General features: G+C 33.2%; 1 protein-coding gene across 1 annotated transcript; it reads right to left on the bottom strand.

Moving 5' to 3' along the window:
* Positions 1 to 4,006: 4,006 nt before the first annotated feature.
* On the bottom strand, positions 4,007 to 10,008 carry LOC107785220 (phosphatidylinositol 3,4,5-trisphosphate 3-phosphatase and protein-tyrosine-phosphatase PTEN1-like). Its single transcript, XM_016606470.2, has 8 exons — positions 9,693 to 10,008; positions 7,630 to 7,951; positions 6,752 to 6,928; positions 6,406 to 6,519; positions 5,742 to 5,930; positions 5,089 to 5,331; positions 4,772 to 4,873; positions 4,007 to 4,560 (listed from the first exon to the last, which is right to left on the bottom strand). The coding sequence occupies exons 2-8, from the start codon at positions 7,915 to 7,917 to the stop codon at positions 4,414 to 4,416; spliced, it is 1,260 nt and encodes a 419-aa protein (XP_016461956.2). The 5' UTR covers positions 7,918 to 7,951; positions 9,693 to 10,008; the 3' UTR covers positions 4,007 to 4,413.
* Between the last annotated feature and the right edge of the window lie 912 nt (positions 10,009 to 10,920).

Here is a 10,920-nt window from a genome sequence, read left to right on the forward strand (position 1 = left end):
CACCCATCCAGCCAAGGCTTCCAATACACACCTAAGGTGAGTTTTTAAGTGTGTTTTTATGATAATTTCACTTCTCAATCACTAGTTACAACAAGGTTTTGATTGGATTTCATAGGATTTCTTCAAAATATCAAGAATACCCCAAAAGTTGTCTTTCAAGATTTGGTCTACAATAGGTATGTCTACTACCTCTAAATAATTCATGGTGATTATTTATGTACGAAATATATGTTAGGACTTATGGGATGGTGATTGGAAGCAATAAGTGCCCAACCTAGGTGTGTTGGTATTGTAGAGATTGTAAAATAAATTAATTGATAAGATTTGTGGGTTGGGAGTGAATTGTTGGGCATGCATGTGCTAAGGAAAGTTGTGGATGACCTAGAGACGATTGTGAGATCAATCATTTGTGTGGAAGGTGATTGTTAGGTGAAGAAATTCCATTGAAGGAAGTTATAGAAAAATATGCACATTAGATGTTTGATAAAATGTCTAAATGACTTAAAGTATAGAAATCTTGCTAATATTGGCGCAATTGTGCTGCATTCTTGTAGATTGAAATTTGTTTAATGTGGTGGACCATCGTAGTATTATGAAGGGGGCGAATTTCAGATTTGAGCCGTCCGGAGGTGGCTTCACTCGCGAAGATCATTTAAAGTATCGGTTTAATTTCGTCGAGGTAAGTGTCTTGCCTAACCTCGAGTGGGGGAATCACCCATTAGGCATCGAGTTTTATGTGCCTTATTGTGTAATTGAAAACCATGTACGCGAGGTGACGAGTACGTACTTGGTTTATATGTGCAAATTGTATCGGTTGAAATCGGTAGACGCCCTTAAGTATTAAGTTGGAAAATTGTTGTAACTTATTAAATCCTTTATTTGTCATACCTCATTCCTTGTTTGCCGAGGTTGTTTTTATATGATAATTTAGTGTGATTGCCACTTGACTTTTATATGAACTTTGTGTTTGTTTGAGTTACTATTTTTATGGAAAATATTTTCATTATTGAGTTTACCTACAGATAATTTAAATGAAAAATTTAGTTAATAAGATAAATTATTTTTCAATTCACTTTGTTGAAAATTTGGTATTAGATTATAAAGGTCGTGAAACATATTGAGACAAAGTATCAAATTGTGAAATATTATTCGGTTGAGTTGTTCACTCCCGAACATTTTGTTAATATGTTGTGCACATTATGATCGAGTCGTGGCTCCTTATTGTGAAAAAATAATATGTTGTTGATTTCTGTGGCAAGTTGTAATATTTGAGCACTTGATGTGCAATTTGTGATATGTTATAAGATTTGAGCACTTGATATGCAATTTGTGATATGTTGTAATATTTGAGTACTTGATGTGCAATTTGTGATATGTTATAAGATTTGAGCACTTGATGTGCAATTTGTGATATGTTATAATATGTGAGCACTTGAGGTGCAAGTTGTATTATTCTATGATATTTGGGCACTTGAGGTGCGATTTGTGAATATTGTGATATTGATACGCATGCGGTGAGATAAGGGTGGCTTGAAACGCGTGGCTAGTAGGGGAACTACTAGAAGTTATGCGGTGATATAAGGTCAGGGTGTTGAAGCGCATGCGGTGAGATAAGGGTGGCTTGAAACGCATGGCTAGTAAAGGAACTACTAGAAGTCATGCAGTGTGATAATGGTGGCTAAAACGCGGGATGCTATTTCGGAAAAAATAATTTTTAAAGAATAATATGTGAAGGCTCCCGCGGTGATATAAGGAAAGATTGTAAATTTATTTATGATTTGGGACTACGAGACGGTACCTCGGGAGTGCCCTTTTGTTGATATTTCTCTATGGCTGCACTTGCCTTTGGTTATTTTATTTTTTCATAATTTATAAATTCTTGTATTTTCCGTGATGTATTATTTGACTTAATATTAAGTGTTTTGTATGTTTTTGATGTATTGTGTTGACCTTGACTTTTTCGTACGAGACTTTAGGATTTGTATTTTTGGATTGTACTCGTTTTTGATGATTGCGTTTTTTTAAATAAAAGAAAAATTCTAGTATGTTTAATTTAATAAATTTTATATCCAAATCAGTAGTTTATCTGATACTTTATTTTAATGAAAATGTCATTTTTCCTCGCTCAAACGATTTCTAAAATAAACTTATCTTTTTGTTGATTTCTTACTTTATTTAAAGATTTTAACCTTACTTTATTGAAAATAAATTGATCCTGCGGATCTTATATATATTGATATTTTGGTACGTGAGTTGTCCGTGGAGTTATGAAAATAATATGGGCATGAGGTGCCGAGGAAGAATATGATGATTTTATTATTGACACGTGAGTTGTCCATGTGATGGTGATAGAAATATGGGCACGAGGTGCCGTGAAAAATATGAAAATGGGCTGAGACCTGTAATTTTTTTGATTCTGAAATGAGGTGTCACATGGTGACTTTTACTTGAAAATATACTTATTTAAAAGAAGTATATTCGAAAGATAATTATTCAAAAGAAGTATATTCGAAAGATATTTATCTTAGAGAATAATATGTGAAGGATTTATATTTGAAGGACTTGACTTATTGATTGTACTTGTGTACCTTATTTGCCTGAGCAATAATTATGACGTTCTTGTTGCTTTGTTGTTATATCACTGGTTGAGTTTGTTGTTAACATTGCTAGTTATTTTCTAGTACTATTGTATACTGCTATATTGCACAGGTTATTTGACTAGTGAGTGTCTTGACTGTACCTCGTCTCTACTCCACTGAGGTTAGTCTTGATACTTACTGGGTACCGACCGTGGTATACTCATACTACACTTCTGCATAATTTTGTGCAGAGCTAGGTATTGGAGGTATCAGACTCGGATAGAGTTAGAGTATGATCGCAAGGATTCAAGGTAGAGCTGCTTGGTCATCGCAGTCCCTTGGAGTCTTTTCATTTTATTGTACTGTTAATTATTAATCAAACAGTATTGAGTATTCGATCCTTGAGATCATTTCATGTATTCAGTTAGAGTTCGTGTCTTAGTACCAATCTTGGGAGATTGTTCGTGAATATTTCCGCTGTTGGTTTTGACATCTGTATTGAATAAAAAAAAAATTTGGCTTGAATTATAATTATAATCAGCTTACCTAGTCTTAGAGACTAAGTGCCATCACGACGCCTGTGGTGAGATTTTGGGTCGTGACAAATTGGTTCGGTTTTGTCGGATTTTTTTGGTTTTTCAGGTTTTTTGTTACTTAAATATTATTTCAATCTTACTTTGTTAAATTTTTTATAAGTAAATATATGTTTAGTAAAAATATAAAAAATTGACAAACATATTATCTATTAAAATATTCTTGTGGGATAATTTTCTTAGTAACATATAATAGGTAATTTTTTAGTCGTCTGATAATAATTTTTTGTTGATGTACCTAAATAATAATAATCACTTTACATTCGAAAAAAATATAAGAATTTAATAGATCTTAACATATTATATGAATATGGAAGAACAAAGAGATTGACACATTTCAGTAATACTTGATAAGAAAGTGATCATACAACTCATTATTTAAGGTTAATAAATATGGAGCACTTCATATTCTATTAAATATTATATCCTGCAACATATTCCCAAATATTTCTAGATATTTTTTATTAAAAAAATCTATATAAAATCTTAGAAGTATATATAAAAATTATACATTTATGTGTCGGTTTGGTTCGAATTATTTTACTCAATACTAAACCTAATCGGGTTTTTTAATCGGTTTGATTTGACTTTTCAATTTGGTATGTACACCCTGATCAAGAGGATCGGAGTGGGTGTGACGTGACGTGTGACACAAGATTATATATGTTATTTCCCCGAGTATATCTTTTCTTGTGAAAACAACGATACACTAAGAAGAAAACAACCGCTCCCTAAGAGAATAAGGATTTGGCATTGACTTTAACTTTGATACACTAATGATGTAAAAAAAAATTACACTATCCAATCACTTAAAGATAACTATAAGAAGTGGGATTAGAAACTTGAAAAATAAGGCAAACTACGTTAAAATACCATGATAGTGTAAACTTTTTCTACATTGTCCGTGCATATAAGTTCAATCCTCACGGATTTGGGATCAGAGGAATTAGAACTGAAGTATAATATTGAAGTTTATTACAAGGACCAAACGGAGAATACTATTGGCCCTCAAATTCTAATACTAAATGCAACCAAAAAACCTAGATCCTAATTTCCAAATTCTAAGAATTTTGTTTCCATTAGATTCTAGGATAAGCATGCAAACATTTGTTCTTATAACTACTCCGATCCCTCAAGTTCTACTTACAAAACTATTTAAATCTTCCTAGTTTTCCATCCCCTGAAAAAAAGATGGTAAGACAATTGAAATGATAAAATTTAAGGGGTTGATATTATATAGTTTAACAATGAGTAAGATCATCTTCATGTAAAGGAGGTGTTGGCAAACAATTTCCATTTGCTGGACCAAAGAACAACTCCAAGCAGAATGAAGAACCAGTCATGGACCTACCCTTTTTGCCAACTTTATCTAGCTCTCGTAACGAAAACTGCAAATTTTCAGATATTAAAACAGAATTAACAAAACGGCACGTAGTCAAATGTTAAAACATTCATTTCTAATCAATATTTTTTTGGAGCTTTTGATCAGCATCCATGATACATGACTTGTGCCATTACGTACATATGTGTCTTTACTTTCACAGTTTTAGTAACATATGCAATATTTTTCAGTTGTAAGTTTGTATAATTGAAAAATACCTGCAGTAGATCATTCCTAATAAAAGCAGTATTGAAGCAAGCATAGAAGAGACGTCCTCCTATGAGCTTTTCGTAGAATATGATACGTACATCTCCACTGACCTGTTAAAAGATAATCCAAATTATAATTAATAGAGAGCAAAGGAAGAAAAGGATATTCCCATTTTATGTGATAGTGTTAATCTAAAGGGTTAATTTGATGTATATATTACTATATTAGTGATGGTGGAAGCAAAATATTAACGTGACGATCAAAAGTTAGTTAGATAGAGAAAACATGATATCATAATTTTATAGAATAGGTTAAAGATTCCTACTTGCACTGGTTTGTCATAAAAATGATCCAAACAGGTTTTCTGATAAAGCATTGAACTTTCAGTATCCATTTGGACAACCAAACGAGGTTCCTTCTTTTCTTGTTTCATCTCATCTTCATTGTCCTCAAGTTCAACAAAGGAATAAAAATATCGAGGACTATAAGTTCGCTGAATACCATTCTTAATTCGTCTGCAGCAACTTTTTGAGACTTCTGTAGGCGGACAATACTTCTCTCCTGGAACCTGTTTGAATTGTACAGAGTGAAATTTTACCTATTGCAATGAAGAAGCAGAGAATATATCGAACCAAAATGAAGATCAACACAACTGGAAAAACTTCAGAAATCTTATGATTTATCTTTTTTTTCAACTTTATTCCTTCCTCTGTCAACTTATCAAGATAAATTTCTATGTGCTTGGCCATGAAAAGGGATTAAGTCTGCATGTGAAGGGCATGTAAAACACATAACTAAAGTAAATAAAAGTATGCTCTTTCTAACAGTTTAAGCTTTTAGACGAGATGGTCACACAAACTCATCTTAGCATAATTTTATATAACCAATCATGCATAGGCATCTTATCCATTCAGCATTTTGCAATTTTGTGTCATCATTGATGCTGCAAAAGAATCTTATATGAGTAAGATGGCTTACTCTTTGCAATTCGGATACCACGAAGAAGATGGATTCAACGTTTATAGTGTCATATAATCTAATGCGACGGAGCTCTCTCTTACATGACTTGGGCAATTTGACAATTGGAGGACCACGAGGAACACCCTTTGAGAAGGAAAGTACGTGCTCCCAATATCTGACATACCTACGTTGGCTTGGAATCGATACCTGTATATGGAAACAATCTCAGGGTTGTAATCACTTGAAGAAGAACAACTTGAAGATTTGCAATGAAAAGGAACTATCCTTACTATATGAAGTATGTCTCCCTTCAGAATTTCAAGAAACAAACTAACATCTCATATATCCCCTCCTCTCTTGCTTCGTGAGGTAAAAACAGACATGCCTCAATATGTTTTATTGCCTATTCTACTGTATTATTAGCACTAAAAACAAATTTCACGACAGAAGATTCTCTGTTCCTTTTACATACTTTAGAGTTCAAAATCAGCCATACATTGCACTTTCTTAGGTTTGTGTTTGGCTAAATGTTTGCCTAACATAATGGAAATCAGTCTTGCTGAAATATGGATATGAATCTGGTAGTCCATTTTGAATGAAAAGTCTCCATGTTATATATTTCAGGTTCCCTCCTTTCCGATCCATTGTCAACAGTTATAATTAGAGGATTGGTATAACTTACTCCTTCATTGTTAGTTGTTCGTTTCTCAGCATACAACCGAAGAGCCTCCTCAGCTGACATGCCAGTGTAAACTAGGTACGAACAAACCATTAAACCAGTTCGGCCTTTACCTGCCTACAGATGTCAAAAAAGAAAAGTTAATTACACTATATTTCAATATAGGATAAACTAAATTCTATCTTCACATCTCCTAAAAGAAAGAAAATAGCAGATCCACTTAAATGTCAGAGATGTTCTGAAATTCACAACACCATCATCCATATCCCTCAACATAGCAATTTTTAGATACTTCATTAGAAAAATTATGTGCCGGAAAGAGAAGTAATGAAAAGGATGTTAGACATACCATGCAATGTATAACAGCAATATTCTTGGGGTCATTTGACAGCCATGAGTACACATCTTCACAGAATTCTCTGATCATTTGGAGAGGAGGGACATGATTATCATCCATCGGATACCTCTCCACTCGGCCATGAAAATGTGAGGCATCATAAGCTTGCTCTACACATAAGTTATAGACCTACAAGCAACAACATGTGACTGAGAGAACAAATGTGTTTAGTGCATTAGTTAATAAACAAGCTACTATCAATGTATACATTTCTGAAAATATGAGATTCACATTTAGGTGCAAGGTAAACATGTAATCTAAACTCAAGCTGTCACCTGTTAATCTTAGTGTCTGATATGTTCTCTTCGATGCAGTTATTCAGTAAACCATTTAGGTTCCAAATCAAAATTGCTTGGGTGATTAGAGTTTAGAAGACAATTAAGATGACAGATAGAAGCAGTATCAGTGTTTGTAAGAGCAAAAGGCGAGGTTCATTGGCTTGAAGCATAAAGCATGGTATGAAATACATGCTTCATTAAAGTGCACATAGTCTATGGAAACTTCAAAAAAACATATTAATTTAGTACTATAGTAATTGTATGGCAACTAATATAACCAATTTCAGTATCCAATATAAAACAACGTGGATATTAATCCAAATCCTCAAAATTGAGATTCAAAGAACCAAACCACTTCTTATTTGGATCACTTTGCGCATTACTGTTTGAAGCGTGCACACTTCTCTATAGTGCATGCCTTCGCTGATGAAGGAATAACCCCTCGGTTTGCATCAGTCAATCGCTTTAAGCGATGAAACTTTGACTTTTAATAATGCTAAGCACAAAAGGGAAAGAAAATAGGTTTAATGGTAAAGTGAGCTATGTACTAACCTTATAATGTCCTGCATGTCTCAAATCCAGTACAGACTTAACCTGCCACAAAGGGTTGCGAAACATTGCTCGCACGTGTTCTGCAGGAAATGACATTGCTAAAATTCGATCTGATATATAAGTCATGTCAAGATCATACCCGCCAACAAGCATTCGCCTTCTTTGTTTCGACACCAAGTTACGTATGTACAAACTTCTTGACAGATAGTTTATCAGATTATGGTGGAGATCCGTGATACTCAGATTAACAGGCTTCCTGAAACTCTGTTTTGACAATCTTGGCCCCATTTCTTTGTTCTAATCTTAAATCCAAATGCAATACCTGCATAAGATGTAAACCATTCGTTTAAGTAGGGGTGGATATAGAGCACTGGCGTCGGGTTCATCTGAACCCAATACTTTCAAGGCGGAGCATAAACTTATGTTTGAAAAGACTAATATTGCCATAAACGGTAGGTCTAAACCCATAAGTTTAATGATACTATGGGTTGAATGTTAAAAACCTTAAAGGTTAAACTCATAGAATTTAAATCCTGGATCCGCGTTTAAGATACCTTTTCATTGATTGAGACAGGGAATTATACAATGTTTTTACAAGCGCAAAAAGCGGCAAATTCCATGAGGCTTGAAGAGAAAAGCTAGAAATGAAGTTCACACTTCTAAATTCGAGATCTAATATACAAAATTGAGGATATTAATCCAATTCCTCATGGTTCAGATTCAAATTATTGACCATGTCTCGTTGGGATCAATTTGGGCGTCATTGAAGTTTACTGAAATGCATGGCTTCGCCCATGAAGCAATAATTCCTTGCTTTGCATCACTTTATTGCTTTAAGCGACGACTTTTAATTACACTGAAAACTGAATGCCATGAAGCTACAATTTACAGCTAGTCAAAACATTAAAAAAAAAATAGGAAGTAATTACAAAAAAAAAGTTCAGAACATATCAAATGCTTAATTCGCAATCTCAAAATTGACTTTTCTAAGCAGCGAGCACGCGAAACCTGTCCAGTAAAACAAATGCTAGAGAGTGAGCACCAAAGTGGTGGTTATACCTATAGCTTGCAGCTAAAACAATGATTATTATGTCTACTATATGAGAAATTATGGCCATCCCATGAATTTGAATATGTTAATCAAGTTATAATTTTCCATTAGTAATTTTACTTATTAAGCTACAAGCTACAGAATTTCAAACAACTTGATTAACTCTAATTAGAAGATATAAGGTGTATTGAATTAAAAAGATAAACAGATATGACCAAAAACAATCCCTTTCCGCTTGTTACATTCCGCTTGTTACAAACCATAAGAGTAAATACAATTTGACAAGGGGAATAACATATCAACCATCCACACAAAAATTCGCCATAGATGTTGCTTGTCCACTTTAGGATATGATGGTAAACGAGAAATTTTAATTGTGGTAGTGTTCCAGCATGAGCTTGCAAACAGATAAATAAAAAACTCAAAGTCTCATCCACGCACTTCTACACACATACAATTTTTCTTTTCTATTTTTATAAAAGTATCCTTACATCTGTACTCGTGGCCTAAAGGCCTTCTTTTGTTTATAGTATAGTTATCTTATAAAATATAATATTATTATTTACATTGTTAGCCACCTACTTACAATGTGTTACCTTTGATCTTTGTGTAAAAAATATTTTTTACTAATATGAAGATTTGAATAGCTTAATTCAAAGTTCTAAAAAAATTTTATAGTTAAAATATAGACAGCTTTCTACATTTATAAGGAGCTTGTACTTTTATTTTTTCTATAAACTTCAATATTGTCTAAGCGAAAATAAGATAGAGAATTCATAACTAAAAATATTTTTTGGGCCCCAAAATTTAGGGGCCTAGAGCAAAGGCTTTTACTTGTTCTTCCCCTTGAGCTACCGTTGTCCATGCACATAGCATGAAATCCCACCACCATATTAGCAAATTCAAAACAATCTTGATTCCATTTCAACATGGATTTTTTAACCAAATAGAGACCTAACATCAAAACAATGATAAGGAAAAGCCACAAGATTAAAATTGAGGAAGGAAGTACCATTCAAATTGAACATAAAGATCCAAATCAACTTGCTATTGATTGGAATGCAGACCATAAATTTCAGAAATGATAACAGGTATGCCTCCCTTTTGATCACTTTTTTAATTCGTTAAATGATCACTCTGTCAAACCTTGTTTAATATATTTCCAAGTGGTAACAAAATTGGTCCAAGAAACTTGTACATAAATTTGGTTCTTGGACCAACACAAGGGAATGGATGTTTTTTGTTTTCTTTTTCTTTTTTGATTTTATGGGGGCCAAGAAGAGGAGTAAATGGAATCCATGTCTGGTTCAGGAAGAGAGAGAGATGGAGAATTGGGAAGATTCTTAGTATAACTATCATAATGATGGATTAGGAATGAGTTTTGGACAACCCCAAAATTGGAGGAAAATGAGCCGCAATACATGCCTGCATTGTTGCTCCTATGGACATATATATAGTTTTCCCTATAATAATCTTCTCTTTTTTCCTCACATGTTGTCCAATATTTATTTGGGGTCCGACTAATTAAAATTTATGCCAAGAAGTCCAATTTTGGGGTAAAGTATTCCCTCTCAAATGCGACTCTATTTTCAAGATATGAACCCGAGACTTTTGATTAAGGACGAATGGTATTTATCTGTAATTATCTTAAAAGTATTTAATTGTGTAAGTATTTTTTATACTATCATAGAACTTAAACTCTAACTCTAAGGGACATTTGGTTTAGGGACTACATACAACATAGAAATTGCTTATGTGATAGAATATTATACAAGAATTATGATGCGGTGGATAATGAAACATGAATTGTTGTTATATGCTGAATAGTAATATATGGATTATAAGGTGGTGATTGTCTAATTTAAGGACATTTTTGTCTTTAGATACCTTTATCCGCAACTCATTTTTATTCCTCATTTTATCTCATATAAAATAATCCACATATTCCGTCCAAGTCATATCGGATTAGTAATACAATACTATTTGATTTTCTGTATTAATTAAAAATCCGCAAATTTATTTTGATTTAATTCAGTATTGAAAACCAAACACTATTAATTGCACGAAAGTTATATTAGTTATTATGAAGAATCATATACCAGAAATCTGGCACGACCCAAAATCCACTATAGATCGTGATGACGCCTAACGTCGTTGTCAGACAAGCCTACGGTGATTTATCAATTTAATTACCCATTTTATTACTTTCGAAATCATAGATTTTAATAAAGAATAAGACT

The sequence above is a fragment of the Nicotiana tabacum genome, chromosome 14, assembly GCF_000715075.1.
Source record: "Nicotiana tabacum cultivar K326 chromosome 14, ASM71507v2, whole genome shotgun sequence".
NCBI classification, from domain to species: domain Eukaryota; kingdom Viridiplantae; phylum Streptophyta; class Magnoliopsida; order Solanales; family Solanaceae; genus Nicotiana; species Nicotiana tabacum.

Excerpts from the sequence above, each read along its gene's own strand:
- LOC107785220 (XM_016606470.2), bottom strand. The coding sequence starts at position 7,917 with ATGGGGCCAAGATTGTCAAAACAGAGTTTCAGGAAGCCTGTTAATCTG. Across the intron at positions 5,931-6,405 it reads GAACAACTAACAATGAAGGA|GTATCGATTCCAAGCCAACG; the intron begins GTAAGTTATACC and ends TTCCATATACAG. Across the intron at positions 4,874-5,088 it reads TTTATGACAAACCAGTGCAA|GTCAGTGGAGATGTACGTAT; the intron begins GTAGGAATCTTT and ends ATCTTTTAACAG.